Consider the following 21,537-nt stretch of genomic DNA (forward strand, 5'->3'; position numbering starts at 1 on the left):
TGATATGGTTCCCCCACAGCCTCCTCCTGGAGAAACTGACTCATTAAGGCCTTGACAAGTGGTCTGTGCAGTGGGTGGGGAGATGGTTGACAGACCATACCCCGAGGGTGATAGTAAACAGTTCCTTCTCAAATTGGTAGGCAGTCACAAGTGGAATCCTCCAGGAACCCTCCAGAATTACTGAGACAGGCTGGAGGAGTGGGTGAACTGAAGCCTTATGAAGTTCAATGGAGAGAAGTGTAAGGTCTTGCACCTGGGAACACATAACCCAGGAGTGCAGTTCAGACTGGGATCCACCTGGCTGGAGAATGGCCTTGTGGAAAAGGGCCTGGGAGTCTTGGTGTATAACAGGCTCAACATGAGTGACCAGTGTGCTGCAGGGGCAAAGAAGGCCACCAGGATGCTGGGCTGCATCAACAAGGGCATCACCAGCAGAGATCAAGAAGTCATCATCCCTCTCTACTTGGTGCTTGTCAGACTACACCTGGAGTATTGTGTCCACTTTTGGTCCCTGCTCTACAAGAAGGATGCAGACAGGCTGGAAAGGGTCCAGAGAAGGGCCACAAGGATGATCAGAGGACTGGAGGACCTGCCATATGGGGAGAGGCTGAGAAAACTGGGTTTGTTCAGCCTTGAGAAAAGAAGGATTGGGGAAGACCTTATTACCATGTTCCAGTACTTAAAGGGTGGCTACCATGAAGATGGAGACTCCCTGTTTACATGGAGTCACATGGAAAAGACAAGGGTAGCAGGTACAAGTTATGGGGAAATTCTGATTGGACACAAGAAGTAAATATTTCACTGTAAGGACAGTAAAAAATTGGAATAGTCTCCCAAGGGAAGTTGTAGGTTCCCCCACATTGGACAGTTTAAGTCTCAGCTTGACAGGGTACTGAGCCATCTCATATAAACTATAGTAGTACCTAGAGAGGTTGGGCCAGGTGATCTTTGAGATCCTTTCCAACCTGACATTTTATTGTTCTATGATAATTTACCTAGCCTGAATTAAAAGTTTGGTGCCGAAGTGCCTGTTTGGATTTGAAAAATATTTTTTATTGTATTAATTGTTGCCTTCAAAATGAGAAAAAGAGATAAACACAGATCATTAATACACTAGTGCTACTATGGCACAGAAGTGCAAAGTTTGCCTCTCTATTTGCTAAATATTAATTAATATCAAGCTGCAAGCTCGATAATTTTCAGAGCAGAGATACTAAGTCAGTCAGTAGCATGAATAATGTATCTGTGCAATATCATGTGGGGACAATAAATCAGTTTATCAAGCAGTTTCATAAAGCTCAAGACTGGTTCTTTTATATCAGTTTGTTATGCAAAAATTAATACTAACTGAATCTATATATTTGAGGGAATTGGCTGTTCCTTCATTCTTAAATAATGGAAGAAGTTGGGCAGAGAATTCTATGTAACACATAAAACCTGCAGTTTCTATGGATACTTCAATATGGAGAAACTCTTTCCACTTGCATAGCTGCTGGGACATCCAGATTTGGCAAATGCAGTGAACCTTAGGAGTCAAAATACGAATGTGGAATGACTTGGTTTTGGCTTTCAGTTGCAGAGCTCCTTACACTGGGAGAGCAAAGGTGCTGTAGCAGCAACTGGTGCTACAAGTTTATATGGAGAAAAGAAACATTTCCTAAAACACTGCAAATTATGTTATCTGTCCCTTCTGTTTTCTACTTCTGTGCTAACAGATTTTATAATAGTTGAAGGCTTTGGTATAAGATATAAACTATGATACTACTTATAATGCTTAAGGGGATGGGAACAGTATTGCTATAAAGGCATAACAATCAGAACATCCAGCCAGATGTGGGTGAAAGCTGGGGTACCCAGAACGTAAGTAAACACAAAATTTTCATTCTGTAAAGGTTTGTGTACCTCCTAAAGAAAGGAAAAAGGAAAAAGACAAGCCAAAATCCAGTGACAGAGCTACACAGAAGACGAAAACAATGCTCTGCAGAGGCTGATCTGGGGTCACTGCTGACTGGGAAAAAACGTCCAGAACTGAGAGCAAATGAACATTCCCTTAATGAGATTGGGAAACAGAAATCTTGATATGCATAAACATAACACATTTTTATAGTTCTCATTATCCAATTAAAATTATATATACATATATATACATACATATATATACATACATACATATACATACACATATATATATAAAAAACCCCAATGTATTTATGTAATCCCTCACATGCCCACATAGGCCAGACCTTGAGTTGCCTAAATCAATATAATTCCATGGAAGTGATCTAGTTTTCTGATTTGCAACAATGTTATCTTCTTTGTTAGATTACTTTATAAAGGACTAATTGATAAAGATATAAATTGTACAGCTGTTAGACATAGAATTCACCTAGATTCTAAATTTACCCAGATATTACTGAGATCAAATGTTGTACTGATTAATAACTATTACAATATACAGTATTTATCATTCTGATTTTCTACAAAAAAAGGTCTGTGGCCTGCTCTCTAGTAGATCATCCTGCCATTAAGAGATTTGCTTCATGTGGGCCTCTTGGCTCTTTCCAGTACATATTCAGAGCACATAACATGGAAACCCATGATCACACATGCTTTATGAGATTTAAAATTTGCTACATACATATACACACACACACATACGTGTGTCATACACAGCCATGAAAAAATGCAGTATCTGGCAAGTTGTCTTATTGCAAGTCTACTAGATCAGTGTTTTATACTACCAGCTTTGTATCACTAGGAAGACTGACAGGGTAACGTTACTAAATAATTGCTTCTCTGATGTTTGTTTGTGATAGAAAAACTTTTTGTTTCTCCAGTCCTGCATTTTATTTTCCCACCCTGTCTGTATGCTTATCCGTGGAACCTAAGCTACTAATAAATACACCTCAGCTAGGCCCACTCAAATCTTTCCCACATGGTAGAAGTGCTCAGTTTTAAAAGGTATTTGTTATTTCTCTGCTATGCCTTTCATTGTAAGTGCTGTGATTCATTTCAGCTGTGCTGGAATAGTGCCAAGACCAGTTTTCTGCTTACTTTATTGTCTGACTTGGAGCATTTTAAAGTATACACAAGAATGTGCAACAGAAAATACTTGCATATTACTCTCTCTGAATTGCAAGTCACATCTAGAACTGTAGATCTGTCACTAAATATTAATAAAATAGTTTTTAGATGTTCAAAGAGTAAACACTGAAATACAACTTTAAAGAAGATTTTTAAACTATTCCAGACGGTAGTTTAACTGTTTGCCAGAGTTCCTTATGGGTGGTATATCTCATTACAAATCTTGCTAGATAAATACTAGTTATCAAAGACTCAACTGTTTTGCTTTTTTATGTCTTCTTCTGTCTTGAAATTCTTTTGCTAACACATATAATGGGGAGCACTCTCAGCAGTATGTCTCAGCTATGACTTCAATCAGGCAATGCTCATCATTTACTTTGGATCATCCTATATTTAATCTTAATTTATTTCTCAATTCTGTCGCTTTGTTACCTTGTTTAAAAACATTTGTCACCTTATTAAAAAAAAACCAAACACCAAACACAAAACTGAGCCTACGTTAACAAACATAGTGTCTCACAATGGGTAGATTATAATGGATAGCATTTTGTGTTTCCAGTTAGAAATGTTGAATTCAATATCTGGGCCACATCAGGTTGCACACTGTACTTTTCACTGCATGCAAGAGCCCTACAAGTGGGCTGGGTTCCTATCAGTTGATATGCTGCATTTCAAAATGAAGTAAGGACAGTTACCTGCCATTAAAGAGGCAGAAAAACTGAGCTACAGCAAGATAAACTTAGTATGCAATAACAAACTATACCCTCTCTCTCTTGATTTCCAGACTAGAGCATTGTCATAGCTGCTGGTTAATTTTGATGGCTTTGCATAAGCAGTATTAAGGCTGCAGTCTTTATCTTGTCACTAATGTTTGACTGATTACAGCTCCCTAAAAGAAATCTTACATTCATCTTGAAAATATTAGGACATGGAGATTATGGCATTTCCTTCCCCCTCCAAATTTTAGACAGTCATACAAAATTAAACCTCCAGCTTTCAGTCTCCTGCTAATTGTTCTTCTCCACTTAGTCATTTTACACAATAACCAAATTTCTGTGTCCCTGTTTGGATGGGCAGAAATGACCAAGAATATACTCTTCATGGGGAAACCTATGGGGTGCTACGATTTGAGGTGATGGAAGGGATGCAGGATTAAAATACTTTTTTCCCAAAAGTGCTCTAGGAAGTGATGATACAGAAAGGTGACATTAGGATGCTGGTTCCTAAGGCACTGAAGCTCCCTCTTGTGCTACGGGACAAGGCAGAACCTTGAAAAAGGCTGAACATCTCTTTCCTGAACGGTAGTGTGTGCAGCTGAGAGTGATACAACGATTTTAGGATGAAAAGCCCTTTTGTTGCAGGATTAGCTGAGATCACACAGAGCCTCAGGTTAGCTTTAATCATGACAGGCAGGAGAGAGGCAACTTTATCAACTACACTATCATACACAACCCTCTACTCTTTTCCCTGCAGAATAACAATATTTACAGTAGCCAAAGATGCATTTTTTTCTGACTCAGAGGGATTTCCCCCCTTCTTTTTCTGTTTATTCCCTAATTTCTATGTGGTATTTATACAATAGTTGTTAGAAAACTACTGAAGAGCCAGAGCCCTCAGGAGCAGTGAACTGGCACAGATACATTCCAGAAATATATTATTTTAAAAATCAGGTTTAAGCCTACATTTGTACCATTATCTGCAGCATTTTAAAAATCAACTTTAAAACTCTGTTTGTACTAATAAATGGATGTCTGGAAGTAAACACTGGCTGAGATCTCCTTGCCTGTGTAAGCACAAAGGTCAGAGTCTGGCAAGGTTTCTGCTGCTCACCTGGAGCCTGAAATCTGACAATCCCAGGACAAAGAGGGAAGGGGAATGGAGCAATCCTGGTCTGTATTGTTAACATGTTGTTCTGCACCCTTCTCACTATTTGAAGGAGGGGGAAATACTATGGCACCTTCGAAGTTGTAGGCTGACAATGGAAAAAAGTCTGTTTAACCTCTCTATTTCTAGGGCTTCCCAACTGGAAATTTTCCTGTCTGATCTTGTCAAGTTTCCTATTTTTTTTGTGAATCTCAGTAACTGGAAATTTCCCAAACACCAATGGAATGGAAACATTTGAATCTCCCTGAAAATTACCTCATTGTGCTGATAGTACTGCTTTGGGGAAAAAAAAATAATAAAAAAATTTGACTGTATACATTGAGTAAAGCTGGTGTTATTTGCACCTGGAGTATATTAGCGATAGGATCTTCCAGTGTTGAAGAAAAACACGTCATACTCCAGAGGCAACCACTGCATCATGGCATCTCTCTCCTATGTTTGCAGCAAAGGGTGTGTAATTGGTATACACACAGTCTTCCCTGTCAACCGGGTTTCTGCAGTCTGACTTGGATAGACATACACCTGAAATGGGAAGAGTTGGTGTCTCAGGGCAGTGTCATCCATCTTAAACAGACAGACCTCTGCACAGAGTCTTTCTGCTGGAGATCTCCAACTTTATCAAGGTGTGAACACAGATCTGCTGATAACAGGGAAGATTTCAGCAGGCAAATTATTGCCTGACCAGTATACAACAATATGGATTCATACTGTTAATCAAATGCAATTTCTGTTTCATTTGCCAAGGTGAATACATATTAAAGCCTGAAAGAAACATACCAAAAGGAATAAGTTTATCTCCTTGAAAGTAAGGAGCAGTCTGAATTAAGTCTTTTAATGAGAGGTACAAAAGAGTAATTTTTATTCCTATTTTTAACTCTTCAGCCAACTCAATACCCTTACATTGGTAATTTCCCTTTGCTTAAAATCTCCCCTGGTTCCTCATCTCCACTCCAAGCACTTCAGGAATAGCCAAGGTAGTAATTTTTGATGATTACCCTGGAAAGCACAGCCCAGGATGTTTCCTTTAATGACCACACATTCCATACTGAAGGTGCAGATACAGCTCTTTTAATTCACACAGAGGTGGAGAGAGGCTTTATGGCACTGTTTGGCCATGGGAGCTCTTCGAACACTCCTTTCAGTCTTGGGATTCAAAGTGTTCAGGCAGTCTGTGCTAGTGGCAGACTCAGCAAGAGCAGCTTTTACACAGTTCAGGATGGTCTTGCTCTTGCAGTAACAAAAGGGGCTACTTTATTTGGGAGTGAATATTTAAATTATTTCTGTCTTTTAAGCCAGTGTTACTGCACAGAATAGTGCATTAGCGTGGTCACAAGCACCGTGGCTGACAGCAATCTGAGCCATGGGGACTGGCAACGAGGTGCTAGACTTTCTTTCCAACCTACATCTTGAAGAACATACGCAGGCACCAGGAGGAGGTTACTGGACATGCCAAAGACAACTGTGAATAGAAACATACATATTACTATCTGAACTGCAACTAAATCACACCAGTTATGGTGCAGGGAACATTCAGTTATTATTGAGTTGGCATGATGAAGTCCTTCATTCTCCTTGGGTAAGCAAATATTCACCTCTGTCAATACTCTAGCTTCTCCTGTCCCAGGATGATTGAAAAATGAGCACTTAATCAGCTCATTGTGCAGCACCATAAAAATAAGATGTTAGAGTCGTGACAGAGCAGCATTTTTTGCTTTGAAAAGTAATGTTGTTTTCCCAGAAGACTTTCAACAAATCCAACCACCAAACCCTGAGAAACACTAACAAATAAATGATTGTACATGGGGCATTCTTCTAATCTGTACCTTGCCCATCTTCGGCAGCAAATGCATAAGGCAGCCATAAAACAAAAAGTTGTGTGGCACTGAGAGGATGCATTTGTTGCTTAGTGGAAGTATTTTTTTTAAGTCCTCAGAGTTGTCTCACCATAATATGCTTTCCTTTCATTACATTTCCCATGCTAGAAGTGAAAAATGGCTGTTTTTATGCAAGAAACATTGCTTTGTAATCCAGAAAGTCCTTCCAGGATCATTTCAGTCATAGGCTATTCAAACACAGTTCTTTGGTGGTGTCTGCTATCCTTGCATAGCAGGTGAACATGACTGCAGCCTCTCTGACTTTATCCTGAGGATTTCAGAACAGTTTACCTAGTAAGACTCTGTTACTGTGCTCTGAGACTTCACAAAGATGTCCCAGGACTTCAACAGATCTGAATCCTCTTTGTTGATCACTGTGGAATCAATGGTGGCAATGCAAGTGTTGGTTGTGCTTCCATTGGTCAGATGCAATCCCAAGGTTCAGAGCCTTAGTTTGTTCTCAAGAACTCTGCGTTGCTACCCGCAACGCTTTAGTACTTGCTAATGAGAAGGATTTAAGCCCAAATGCATTTCATGATGTAGTAAAAAAAAAATATAATAAAAATCAGATAATAAATTTCATCAAAACTTGAAATCTCCTAAGATAGTTTAAGTAAGTCAAATAAATAAAAATTATGCCAAACAGAAATCAGTTTTTTCCTGCTAAACAAAACGTTCATAAAATATATTTTTAACCTTTTTGTTGTTAATACATTTAAACGGCATATTCTGAACTAATTCATGCAAGTTGATGTTGGTGTCAGTTTTCTTTTTGATGAAAATTTGACTAAGACTTTTCTCTGTATGATGTAAAACTTTTTAAATGCTTGCTTTAAATATTTTGCACAAACATCTAATGGCAAATCTTTTCTTCATTCTTTCTGTACCAATGACATGACAATGGCATATCCACTATAAGTGTAAGGCATGGTAATGGCTCACAGACAAGTTATTGTTCCGCAAGTTGCACTGAAAATTGAAAGCTTTGACTCCTACAAGCAGTCACTTAAATGCCTTTACAGTAATCTTGAATTTATAACAGGCCTTCTTACAGTAATTCACATCATTAAGTAATTTCATTAAAATGTAGCAGATAGTTACCTAAAATGGTCACTCATACAGATAATGCTCACTTTAGTTGTCATGTGGCTATTGAGAGGATTAATTTGGTCATCACCAGCTGCAAGTTTTACTTAGTGATGGGTGAAATTGCTGTCTTCAGCTCTAATATCTCTGTATATAGATTCACTCATCTTCAAAGCTCATATTGTCATACCTTCTATCATTACCTGACAATATGGAACAAGCAGCATCCCTGCTATTACTCAATATATTTGATAGCATGCATATTGGAAAGTTGCAATCCCAATAGTGACTGGGGTAGTTTGTAAGGGAAAATCTTTATTAAAAAACAGTGCTTTACATAGAGGGGAAGTTTGCAAAGCCTCCCCAGAAAGAGGCAGGATGTGCCAGTGGAGATTGGTGTGCACAGAGCCTAAACCAAGAGCCACAGGAGATATAGGTCAGAAATATAAGATTTCCACTGACATATGCTGGCAGGTATCTGATTTGCTGATCCTGCAACATTGGTGTGTGGCTGAAGTGGAGAGCTGCAGCTAGAAAGGGAGTAAGGCTGCAACCAGACTGCACAAAAGGAAACATTTCTTCTATTGTAAAATCATGCCCTCACACAGCAGGCTTCTGCAGGACGTTCTGCAGATCTGGGACATCCTAAAGTGGTTTTTTTTTTTTTTGTTTAAAAATAGTGTTAGCAAATTCATGGGAGAGGAGACGAGAGAGCTGGACCAAAGCTGTCTTTGTCTTTGAGACTTTTAGTCCAGAAAAGGTCTAGTTTGGTGCATTTAAATTAAGCATTGGGTAAGGATTCTCCTAATCAGACATGAACTGGCAAATACTTTACCATGGAACTGACATGTCTTAACTAGAAGAGGATCTTTAATTAGTCATTGCTTTTTAACTTGTGACATAAATAAAGCAGGAGTCAATCAATAGATTTGGATTGATGCCATTCACAGTCCTTTCAGATATGGAGAAAAGTATAATTTTGCTCATGCTTAGCAGCTTTTGATCTTCCTAGGATGGCCCACATCTGTTCTGCATGCCAAAACCACAAAGTCAAATACTGAACAGTCTGAACCACTGAATCAGAGAGGAAGGACTGATCACCCAAGAAAACTCAGCAGCTGGGAACAAACTAGCTTCTTTCACTTGCAGTCTTGTTGCTGCAGTGATCCCCTTGTACAAGGACTAACTACAGTACTGCTTACGAATTCTGCTTGCACCTGGCCACTGCTATTAAGGCATCACATATAAAAACTACCAAAAAGTCTCTGCTGACACCAGGAAATACTGGTTTTCAGACTAAAACTCAGTTCTGTGCTTCCTCATTTGTGAGAATTGACAGCTCAGCTTTTACAGATACTAGAGAAGCCTTCTTCGGCCAGAGCTGTAACAAGATTATTATCACTCTCCATACGTTTCCTATCCAAAGAAGATGAAATCTTGACAATATAGGACACTACAATTGATTGAATTTCTCATGACAGTTCAAAGATGAAGATGGGGTGATGGCTGAAAGAAGCTGGTCTTCCTACAATATTGAAGTAAGGGTCAGGCTGACCTTCTGTTTCAGATGTGATCTTAGCAAACTACTGCTAAGACTGTGTCATGCCACATACGCTTTCTCTCAAAGGACTGACAAGGGCACCTGTGAGAATGATGACCTAACTCCTCATTGGAAAACCAAATTGGTGACAATGAAATGTTTAAGGCTGAAAAGTGTTTTGTTTTTGTCTGTTGTGGGTTTTGTTTTTTTCAGCCTCCCTGCCCTCGAAATTCTTTACATATACTCAGTGGATGTGCTTAAAACATTACCTGAAGATACGACTTCTTGGATAAGTGGCTGCTTGGAGATCTAAGTGGGAAATGAATGAAAGCATCAGCTAATGTTGATGGAGGATCTCACCATGCAGGGGTCAGAAGAGTTGACATGGAGCCTTTTTGATCTATTGGCAAGGACTGTCTGCTGTTCCCAAGCGGCAGTCTGGGTTTGTGGTCTGAAGTGTACTGAATATGAGTGTTGGCATGTGAACAGACATCAATATCTCACTGTTCAAATGGGCATGTATGACTGCAAAGATGAAACCTTCCTCCTGAACTGTCTGAGCTGATAGGTAGTTATGCTTTTCTCTTTTTAATCCTAAACAGACAAGAGATCATACTCATCTCTAACTCTTGTGGGCCAGAGAAAATCAACACTGTTACCAACTGGGGTTCACGCATGGCTGTACCGCTACTACACAAAAGGTAGTTTCCATGGAAACTAGTCACAAACTCCATCACTTAAAAAAACAAACAAAGAGAATCTGCAATAAAATTATACACCCTTACCCTCCCAATTTGTTTCAGTGAGTTGTGTGCGGCATCTAAAGGCTCTGCACCATAAAGCTACCTGTGTCTTTCAACAGATATTTTTCATATACATTATCAACATGTTTTTCCAGACAAAAAGAACAGGAATTTAGGTTAATTTAATAGAAAAAATAAAATATGGAATAACATTGATTTTGGCCAATATCAGTTACAACAGAACTACCCTATTTTACAAATAACAACTGAACATTTTACACATGTACAGTATTTTTTCAGTAAAAATGAATTTGGATATAACAATGTGTCAGTTTTTTAAAAGAAAACAAAGATATTAATTTCTTCTCTATAATAGTGTTAGAGACATTTGTAAGTATCCAAACAAATTCTTTAAAATACATTACATAATTAAATCTCAATTATGAATATATATTTATATATAATATATAATATTAACTTAAACTTTGAAAGAATTATGTTCTAGTTAAACATGTTATACTGAGAAATGAGGCAGCAACAGAATAGTAGTTAAACTAGCACAAATTGAATTCTTTTAAATGTGAATGTTTATCAGGAAATTTGTAATGGGCACCAAAGGAGCTTGACTGGCCCCTGTCACACTGCACCAGATTGTAGTGGTTTATCTGCTGTCTGCTAAAGGTGGCACATTACCTCTATGTTTATACCCATTCATTTGTAACACTTACACAGCCATTTTTGATCCTCTTTATTTTCTAACATTTATATGCTTAAATCTCTGCAATCCATCTTCTATTTGTGTGTCCTCGAAAGATAACTGAGAAAGACACTTTATAGTTTTAAGTATTATCCCCTGAAAACAGTTATCTTTTAAGTCAATTTTTCTGTTTTCTGCTAAAATACTGTCTTTTGAACAGTATGCTAAGTGATGATAATGAAGATATATTAAACAGAAATTTGTACTGGTATTTGTGTGCCTGGGTAAAAAGCGAAAGACAAGGGCCACTTCTCTCACTATCTAGGATGGTTTTATAGTGGGGTAAACAGATTCGCCTCAGCGGGACTAAAAAAAAGAAATCTCTATTGTGAGCAGTTAAACGCAGATTCAGGCCCATGATGAGACAACTGTTACACCAAAAGAAACATTGATTTATTGCCCTATATGCAATTATTCCTGGAGATGTATTTGGCACAATTATAAATCCAGTCCTGTAAACACATCCTGTCGCATAGTCACACTGGCATTTACATATGGGCACTATGAAATAGCTCCATATATCTGTATGATAATATCCCCTTTTTTAAGAACGTTACAAGACAACAATAATTTATGAATACTTCTTACATGTTAGCAATGTTTTCTGACTTCCAAGCGTATACATTACTCAAGCTTATGCAAAACAAGAGAAGTAGTATCTTTTGAATTTGTTCACCACAGGAACAATGTTTTTTTAAAGTTTATTTGAAATAGCTTTGACAATTTAAAAAAATAAAATAAAAATCCTAGCATATCTGTTAATAAGCTAGCTGTCTAAAAATGAAATCTAGTAAGACCAAAAGCACATTTTGGGCAAACATATATACATACTGCATGTGATACAAAAAACAGCACACAGCAGAGGAAGTAAGAAAGAAATGTGTGCAGAAACGTTCACTTTTCTTTTTTTAAATACTGTTACAAAAGGGGTGGAACTTAGTCCTGCACCTAATGATGTTTCTGATCCCCTCAGGAACTCAAGTTCCCCCAGTCAATACACATAGCACAAAAAAGACTAATGCAAATATTTTTGTATTGTTTAGTTTTAATCCATGTAAACTTTCATCGTATTCTTCAAAACTCTTTAAACATCTTGAAGGGGAAAGAAGCAGGGAAAAAAAGGGGAGAAAAAGGACCTTCAAAAAATAGGAATAATCCTAAGGTTGACAGGAAATCAAATAATGAGTTAGATGTTAATTTTGGCATCAAATGCTTTGGTCACACAATACTGACTCTGTGATCCTGGATGCTCAGCTCTAAACACCCAGTTATGAAAGGTAGGCGTGTTGTAGTTTTTCCATTTAAGTTCCAACAAACAGTTCACCATCTCCCCAGACAAAGAGGGGGGAGAGAGAGAGGTGGCTTTTTTTTTTCTTTTCTTTGTTGTGTTTGTTTTTTTATTAGTTTGTTTTTGTTTGTTTGGTTGTTTTTTTTTTGTTTTTGCTTTTGTGTGTTTTTTTTTTTTCCTTTTTTCCTTTTTCAATAGTACGAATTAATCTATAAGTCTACAGGATCAGGAGGACACTGGGAGATGTCAGTTCACCCCTTATGCGTACATGTTCTGCAACACAATTGCTGAAGCACTTTCCGCTGGCAGAGATTGTTCTTTTTCACCAGCATACAGAATCCTCCCTCGGCCCAGGACTCTTCCGTGGCTTCCGAAGGGCAGCAGCAAGAGAAGGAGGGGAGGTTGAAGGTTTGGAGAGCATGGCGTGTACAATGGAGGAAGGTTTAATTGGTCAGACAGGCAGATTTGGTTGAAGAGACCACTCAGGAGCAGGTAGCAAGTAGGAAATTTGGTCCATCAGAAGGAATTTCAGTCAACAGCATTTTAATTATTTTTTTTTTTTTTTCAGGAAGAGATATTGTGTGGTCCGACAGGGAATTATTTGTATCCATTTGTGAAAAGGAAAAAAAGATTAGAAAGAGAATAATTAGAAATCAGTGATATTTACAGCAAAGGATTTTGTTCTCAATTTTTATGAATCAAAAGAATAAAACAGACAAACCACAGAAAAAGAATAACACATTCCCAACAGAAACACAAATCCTATGGAGTGAGTTCGACTAGTAACCCGTGCTTGATTGTCAGATAATGAAATGAGACCTTCTATACTTTGTAAACTAACAGGAAAAAAACACCTTTGGGACTTTCCTTGGCTACCCTAGAGTGTTGAAACTGTGTGCTTTGCGGTGGGATCCAACATGATGCACTGCAATTGCCTGAAGGTGCACACATTGATGAGTTGCCCTTTCATGGCAGCTGCACTTGGAATAACAGGGATGCAGTACTGGGATGGGGTGTCTGATCAAGGTTACACGTTTACAAATCAAGACAGATTTATCCAACCATATTAAAGACCAAGCTGAAATGTCAAATGTTTGCATTGCAGGATCCAACTGCAAAAACCATACCGAGACTGCAGTTACACAAAACTCTTAGCAGTCCACTTACTCCTGATCTGTCCATCTACATCTGACCTTTTTTGGATTTGTTCTAGATTACAATGACACTTCTGATGTTCTGATGTGAAAAGGTCTCACAAACACTTGTACCTGTACCTCTAATGTAACTTTAGGATGGACAAGATACTTTTAAGTTTAACAAGATACTTTTAACTTTAACTTTTTTTAAGATGTTGGTAAAACTTCTACTAAATCCAGTGGAAATGAGTTGGATCCAAGAGTAATTGTTAGCTTTTTATACACCTGATGTCAGGTATCTCACACATAGCTTAAAACTGGGCTTTGTTCTGGTATGACTTTCCTGTTGGTCTATACTTGTTGGACTGTATCTACAAGTAATTAACATAATAACAGTTTTAGGGAATCATAGAATAATAGGATAATAGAATTTTATATATATTTTTTCATAGAAGTTTTAGGGAAGCACACTGTTATCTAAGCATCTCTGTAATTTTGACATGAGAAAGGAATGAATATTAGTGAATAATTAAGTCAATCATATGCAATAAGAATGCTATCTTAGTTGCCACAGAAAACCTGGAGGAAGTTCAAATCTACAGCACAAACTGGGTGCCCTCTATTTCAGAATTCTTTCGTTCTCATTACCCTTTCACATAATTAAACCAATACTCCAGGTACTTAAAATCCATTTTACTTACCAGCATTTTCACAGTTTAGAGTGGTAAAATAGGTAAATGTGATTATATTAATAGTACACTAGAATCTTCATCTAAAAATCGTTTGAGAGCAATGACTTCTGAAAAACAACTAAGGAATGAAAAATATGTTGTTGGCAGTGGGAAAACTATTTTAGGAAAATTCAGGTAAAGTGGATGTGACTAATAGTGTTAATACATGCAAATGTAGTTTACTCCTTTCATAAACCTGAAAAAATTAAGAAGTAATGTAGACCTCAAATGATGAGTGTAACAAAACTAAACAAACTGACTAAACCAACCCAATACATGTAAAAGAAGAAGCTAGCAGTAGTAAAACTGATTTTTCCAGAGAACGGCACTCACCATCCTTGCAGACTGTTCCTACTACACAAACACCAGTGTCTAGGTTATAGCCACTTGGACAGCTCGTACAGTTTCTGTCTCCTTGGCCACTGCAATCCAAACAGCTGGCATCACATCTGAAACACAATGGCAGGAGTTGGTCTTAAGGCCTCACCAAATACAACAGCTTCTCAAAGACCTTTTCTGAATTGTAAAGGGCTTGTTTGCTGTTTCTAGAGATATCAGTTGCTATATTAATATTCATGTTAATGCTAATATTAATAACAAACAACTTTCTCTGCAACACAGACCTGCTTCTTTCCTCCAACCAGTTCCTATTCACTGTATTTTATTAGGTGCATTACTGTAGTAACTATGCAGAAGTAATCAACAAAAGTACTAAGATGATTGTGTGCACATGGGCTAGGAAGGCATGAGCCAAAGCCACAAGACAGAACAGACTGACCTGCTGCCTGGTGCTTTCATCACCCTTCTGGCTCTGTCCTATTTTCATTCTGTATAAATAATTTTGTGTGCGTGTGTGTAAAACCGTAACATTTGGTGATTTCCTTACTGCCCTGAAATCAACGTGAGCCCATAATTAATGATTCCACAGGGCAACGAATGGCATTTGCTTAACAAAGGATGGGAAAGAAAAAAATGTCCCTTCCTTGCACAGCACAGCCTTGTGTGAGATTTATCCACCCATTTGTACACTAAGTCAGGTGAGCTATTCTGGACAGCAGTCTAGTAATACACTTGTGCCATGTTTGTGAATATGCAGCTGAAGAACTCTTATGGTCCTTATGAACTGTAATAAAGTTGCAATTAAAAAAACATAGTTTACCTGTTTTCGTTTGTTACTGAGAAATGCAAATCCTCTGCCAGATCTGCAAATTTTATATTCTTATGCATACCTACTTAGATTCTCACTACAGGCTCTTTTAATGCGGACAGACTTAGACATACAAGAGAAAAAAAGCATGTTGAGAAAGCCTTTATTAATATCACTCAGCTTAAACAAAAAAAACATTTCTCTTTGTTTGCTTGTTATGCAATGTATTTTTCTGTTTTTTGAAGTCAGCAGTGTTGAATGTTCTCATAAATATTATCTTTTTCAACAGAGTAATAACTAATATACTGCCAAACATCAGACACATAAATTAGCCACCAATGATACCTTTTGCAGCTTTTGTATCCACTTTCAGTAGAGTGATCAAGGTAATAACCACTACTACAGGACTGCACACATCTTCCATCTTCCATAAAATAACCTTGTGTACAGTTTATACAGGCGTCTACTCCAGCACCTTAAACCAGAAAGAAAATATACTGCATTACTGGCAACTTGCTCTTACTGCCTAACAGAAACCACCTCTAACTGTAGCAAAATCTAGTAATTTTAGAAACTATGTTTTACCTGCCGTACTTTCTTTCAAACAGGAAGATCAAACAATAAAAGTACATGGCTAGAATAGACAATGTTACATAATTTGAGTATATTTTTTTCTGAAATAGCTGTTGGTAGTTTTAAAGCTTGCATAGAATCTATCAGTCTTTTCTCCATCCCAGAAAGAAAATGGAGGGCATTACTGAAATTCAGAATGAGTTCTACTAAGAGGGGAAGAAAAAAAAAAGGAAAGAAAGGAAAAAAAAATTTAAAAAAGTGTATGCAAACTTTCAATTAGAAAACTTTGATTTTCATGTTAGGTGAAAGAAGTCTGCTGTAGTTCAATTATACTAAAGAACTATCAAGAGAATTAAGCTTTTACCTGTAAACAATCACTTCATACTGTAACTGTAACATAGTAGAATAAAATCAGAGCCCAAAACATACAGGAAAGAAAATTATGCAGATACATGTCAGCATGGTACCTGCACATGTTGCACAGGAGCGGTGACATGGTTCACATTCTCTACCATTATGATATTTTCCTTCTTCACAGCGGATAGCACACTTAGTTCCATGCAAACTATTGAAAAAAAGAAAAAAACACAGTGTTTGCGCAGATAACAGCAACAGAAGACAACAAGGTCATGCACAAACCAGTAGTTCTCTTTTAATAAACACATATATTAAGATCTACCATCTTCCTTCATTGGTCATATTTTATAAATGTAGAGACCACAATCACTTCAAGCAGGAGAGAAATGCAGTTTTGCCCATGGAGAAATACACAAGCTCTTTATAAACTAATTGTAAATACTACCAAGTAGTAGGGAGCAGGAAAAAAACCTGAACAATGCCAAATAGTACTAAAAATTCGGGCACATAAAATGCAATTACCCACGAGGAATTTGGCACAGGGTCAGCAGCACTGTATTAAAAAAATGCTAGGGGACTTGTTAACAAGATCCCATGCTTCTCTTTGAAAGATCAGCAGCATCTCCTGATACTATGCTAGAGAACAGATTAAGAATAGATTCATAGTGAAGGAAATCGACACCTCTTTCTGCAATATCAGTTTCCTTTGAAACCTCCTAACTGAATGGCTGTTCTGAGTGGTTGGGGAGATTTGTCAAGATTACAGTAGGAGGAATTCTGCCTGCAGGCACTTCTGAGAGAGAGCACAAAACAGCAAGCAGAGGAAAAAGAAACAGCCCAAAGAGTCACATTTCCATGCTTCTCTCTAAGTAGCTTTTTGTGCTTTCATGTCATAAGATGCCTACAGCAGTGTTTGGGTTTTTTTAAAGCTAGGACTTCTCTGCCATGTCTGCCATTTTCTGTGGCACCTCAGATTTCATCTAATGTAACTCTTGCTAAAAATGCTTTTCAGCTCTGGGGATTACCACCCTGAGTGAGTGCTAACTGTTTTACAGATTGGATCCAGCAAAAGTTGTGTGATGCTCAGCACCACTGGAAATTTTCAAGAGTGTATATAGTTCTGGTTTAGAAAAAAATAAATAAATCAGCAATTCAAGAAACGTAAGAACACTTACTTTCTTATTATTTTTCCCTAGTCACATATCTTAAAGTTCTTTATAAGGTATTTAGCATGATCATGTTTTTACTGATGGCTTTGGTCTCCTGACATACTCGCCCATTGCAGGAACTTGTAAACTGCTAATTTACAAATTAGATTTTGCAGATACACAGAAGGTCATGTTGAGTCTTTTAAATTCTCCAAAATCTTAAAATGGATGGCAAAGTATTTTAAAAGGGAAGCATATTTCACAAAGAATGTAAACAGACCAGTGTTCTGATCAGATCTCATGCTTTCCTTCCCATCAGACTGCACTCCCTTTTCAAAAGGTACATTTTAAAAAGTAGAGATATTAATACTAAAAATTGTGCAGGTACTTGAAAACTCTAGATGCAAGATAAATACACAAAAATGAGAATTCCTTTACAAAATGTAAAGGAATCCAACTATTGATGTCCTAGAAGCAGACACCATTCAGCTTTTACTAACAGAGGAAAATCCACTTTGATGGAAGGTAAAAGCTTAGTGTTAAAACATTCACATAACACTCATATGCTGCAAGAAGAACCCCTACAGATACTGAATACTGACTTCATATTTTTTGTGGCATAAAGCCAGCACACATTCCATCATGAATTTTATAAGATTTTTGACCTTTGCTGCTAGGGTCAAAAAGTCATTAATTCATAAAAGAGCTTGAAATACGTACTGCTGCTTTGTAGATTTTACCTATCAATTACGAGAATTACTAAATTTTCCTGTGGAAAAAAAAACAACAAAAAAACCAACAAAAAAGCGTGATGGAATTGAGCCTGAGGTATTTGAGATAAGTGAATGACTGAACGCATGAAGAAATACAATAAAGATAAGAAAATAGTTTCTAACTATCACAGGAATGAATCAGAAAGCTTAATATGATTCATCAGCTCTACCTCTAAAATAATCCTTGACTGCCACACTGTAGGTCAAAAAAGTGAAGATGCCAGCTTTCCACATGCCTGTGGCTTTTATTTTACCTGAAATGTTAGGTCTTCCAAAAATGCATTGTTAGCCAAACTGGCACATAGTAGAGCAAGAAAGTATTATATTACAAATTAAACAGAGATGGAACATGTGAAATGAGGGCCACTCAAGGTTAAACAGCTGTCTGATTTCTTCATTTTCTATCCAAAGACCAGTAAGCTTCTTCAGGTGTTGTGATCAGTGACATCCATCATTTCCTTACCTCAGGCCATGTTTGCATTCTGTGCAGATTTGGAATTCAACACATGTCTTACAGTTTTCACTACATTTTCGGCAAACAATCTTATCTACAAAGGAAAAAAAAACAAAACCGAAAAAAAAAAACCGGCCCAGAAAACCTTGATCAGTTATGTTTAATAAAACTAAAAGTATATATTATCACACAACTTAGCACATTCTAGCTTGACATCAGGAAGAGAAACATCAAGCTAGGCTAAAATAGTTAAGGTCTGCCTATCATTACCTTTTTATATCAGGCATCAAATGGTTTAATCTATTTCTGTACATTTCATAGTTGTACCCCGAGACAAACATTCTTTGAGGTAATTCAAAATATCTTCATAAACATTTTAAATCCACATTAACTAATTATAATATGGACTGAAATAATCTTTTCATCTAGCAGTGATATGCAGTAATGATTGCCATGTATTCCAGAGACTATCCTGCAATTCACCCCTTACACTTTCCATGGAAGCAGTCTGTTCCAACAGCCTCCCCAGATGAAATTCTGTAGCCCACAATAAAGAAACAACAAGAAGTACTAACTCTTATCCAGGTAGAACCCATCAGGGCAGTTGGTAATACAGCTATTGGTTACTTCATTCAGGTAGTAGCCAGATTTACAGGTCATGCACTGGTCACTATGGCCTCCAACACAGGTTTCACAGTTGGGTGAGCATTTTTTACAGCGTTTCTTGTCTGCATTGTAGTGACCAGGTGGGCAGGTCGAAACACAGATCCTGCAGACAGCAGGGAAGAGAAGATAGAGTCATTAATGAAGTAACCTGCCACCACGCTCCTGGACCATGACTGCAAAGCAGAAGTATTTATCAGCATTGCTATTTTTCAATTATCATGTTTACTAACATGTAGTCTTTCAAAGCATTGCATCAAAATGCTTCTTCTCTTCCTTTTCCCTGCAGCATATGCTATCTCACTGGCAAATGCCTTTTATCATCTACATTTCTTCCTATCTTGTTCAAACTCAATCACATATGCTGTAACAGCTACCACAGTTATACATATACATATATATATATGTATATATATTTCCTTTTCTTAAGGAAAAATAAGCAAGAGATGAGGAAATAATCAGAGAAAGATGTTTAAAAGCTATACTTTAAACTCATTATCTAGGGTTGGTTTTCTTTCAACTCCTATGAAAATTTGTCAGATTCAGTGGAAAATGAACTATACAGTGCGACTACAGCAAAGAAGAAAGGAAGTTAAGGTATACACTAAGAAATCTATGAAGTAAAGACTTTTTATCATCTTGGGCATACCTTGTGTTGTTCTTAGATTTGTAGTAGTAGTGCAGACAGTCAGTACAATGATCTGGTCCTGGCCCATCACACCCTACTTTACTGCATTCTGCATTGCAGGGACCTGTAATAAAACCAGAATACAGAGAGGGGGGGAGGAATAAAACTTACCTTTTAGTACTTAGCACCCCTTAAAACATAGTATTTTAATGCAAAATACATTAGTCTGTTTCCCTGTTTGATTTGAATTCCAAATAGCAATTTGGCTTCACCAGAAAGGGAAGTTACTTAGTTTGGTTGTTTGAAGACCTTGCAAATCCTGGCCTCAGTATTCACTGACAGTGATTGACAATTTTAGAAAGTGTGGCATCCTCTATAGAATCTACCAGAGAAACTATTTCTGAGTCCAAACGGATGTTTTCCTAATGAGCAACAAATAATTCTGAATTTTATTCAGAAATGTGTAAAGGCTTCTGTAATTCATAAGGAATTGTTAGCAAAATCATTTACAACAAGCAGGTCAACATAAATGAAAAACAACATGAGCAGTGAATATTCTGGTTACCAACTGCAGAACAACTGGTCCAAGTGGCTATCACAAACCAACTGAACCAGCCACCAGGGCCTGCACGTGCTTCCCAGTGCTACACGCTGCAAAAGCCTCAAATAAGACTTGCTGATTAGCACGTCTTCCACCTCAGATGCACGCATGTTGGACTCAATGATCCTTATGGGTGTCTTTCAACTCTAGATATTCTATGATTCTATGTTTACTGCTTTCAGAAAGGCCTTTCCTACTACAGGAGGAGAGAACCATCAACTCGTGCCTTTATGTAGGCGAACAAAACCAGTGGATGGTTTTAAGTTTCAAGATCACTGCTCTTGTGTGAATGAAATGCATTCAGTTTGCTTGCCACTTTGAAATTTCTCCTAGTATCATGTAAATGTGAAGTAAAGTGAGTTTGCTTTATATAAAAATTTAAGAAATTAGTGATCTTTACAGCAGTGATGATTGTGTTTCATCACTTAACAAAACAAGTCATTCAGCAGCTTTCAATCTAAAATAGGGACTGTAGGTGTAACTGCTACTGCAGGAGACTTTAATAACAGAAACTTCTATATTGAACTTAGTCCTACTATTTGTTTACTATAGCTGTACTTCAGATTCACCAGTACTAACCAGCTAAATAATACTCCTAATGTTGGAGTTCATGTAGGAAATTGCCAACCTGACTTATTTTGCGGTGCCAAAAATGTAACTCTATTGAAGCCTAAAAACAAGGCTGAAAAACTTCTATAGGGATTGGTGAGAAACAACAGAGATGTAGATGTTGTTTTTCATATATATGTGTACATACATATGTACCTGTAATTTAATATACTTAGATGAAAAATGGTGCATTCTTCACAGGATGTCAACTGTACCTTAAAATATGTAACTATGCTTACAAACTCATAAGGATGAAATAAAAACATCTAACTAAATCATGAAACAAATAGTTCTGATGTTAAACTAAAAATCCTCTTCACTAAGTATTTTATATATGCAGGGTTTCAGGCCACTTCTTCAACTTCCTTTTTCTTCAGTAAGTTCACAGAGTAAATGAATATACGCACCTGAATAGTCATCTGTTCCATAATCTTCTGTAGGGTCTTCAACTGGACTGGAGC

The 21,537-nt window shown here is 37.3% G+C and overlaps 1 protein-coding gene across 1 annotated transcript in view; it reads right to left on the minus strand.

The window, feature by feature from the left end:
- The window catches only part of PCSK5 (proprotein convertase subtilisin/kexin type 5), a gene marked incomplete at its 3' end in the record, with an annotated part of 193,093 nt that overhangs the window by 21,362 nt on the left and 150,194 nt on the right, over positions 1 to 21,537 (minus strand). The window contains exons 15-21 of the mRNA XM_009999796.1: positions 21,484 to 21,534; positions 19,888 to 19,990; positions 19,151 to 19,344; positions 18,585 to 18,669; positions 16,311 to 16,408; positions 15,616 to 15,745; positions 14,457 to 14,572 (exon numbers count right to left, since the gene is read on the minus strand). Coding sequence (XP_009998098.1) covers positions 14,457 to 14,572; positions 15,616 to 15,745; positions 16,311 to 16,408; positions 18,585 to 18,669; positions 19,151 to 19,344; positions 19,888 to 19,990; positions 21,484 to 21,534 — 777 coding nt within the window. The remainder of the gene's footprint in view (positions 1 to 14,456; positions 14,573 to 15,615; positions 15,746 to 16,310; positions 16,409 to 18,584; positions 18,670 to 19,150; positions 19,345 to 19,887; positions 19,991 to 21,483; positions 21,535 to 21,537) is intronic.

The sequence above is a fragment of the Chaetura pelagica genome, unplaced genomic scaffold, assembly GCF_000747805.2.
Source record: "Chaetura pelagica isolate M959 unplaced genomic scaffold, ChaPel_1.0 scaffold216, whole genome shotgun sequence".
NCBI lineage: Eukaryota > Metazoa > Chordata > Aves > Apodiformes > Apodidae > Chaetura > Chaetura pelagica.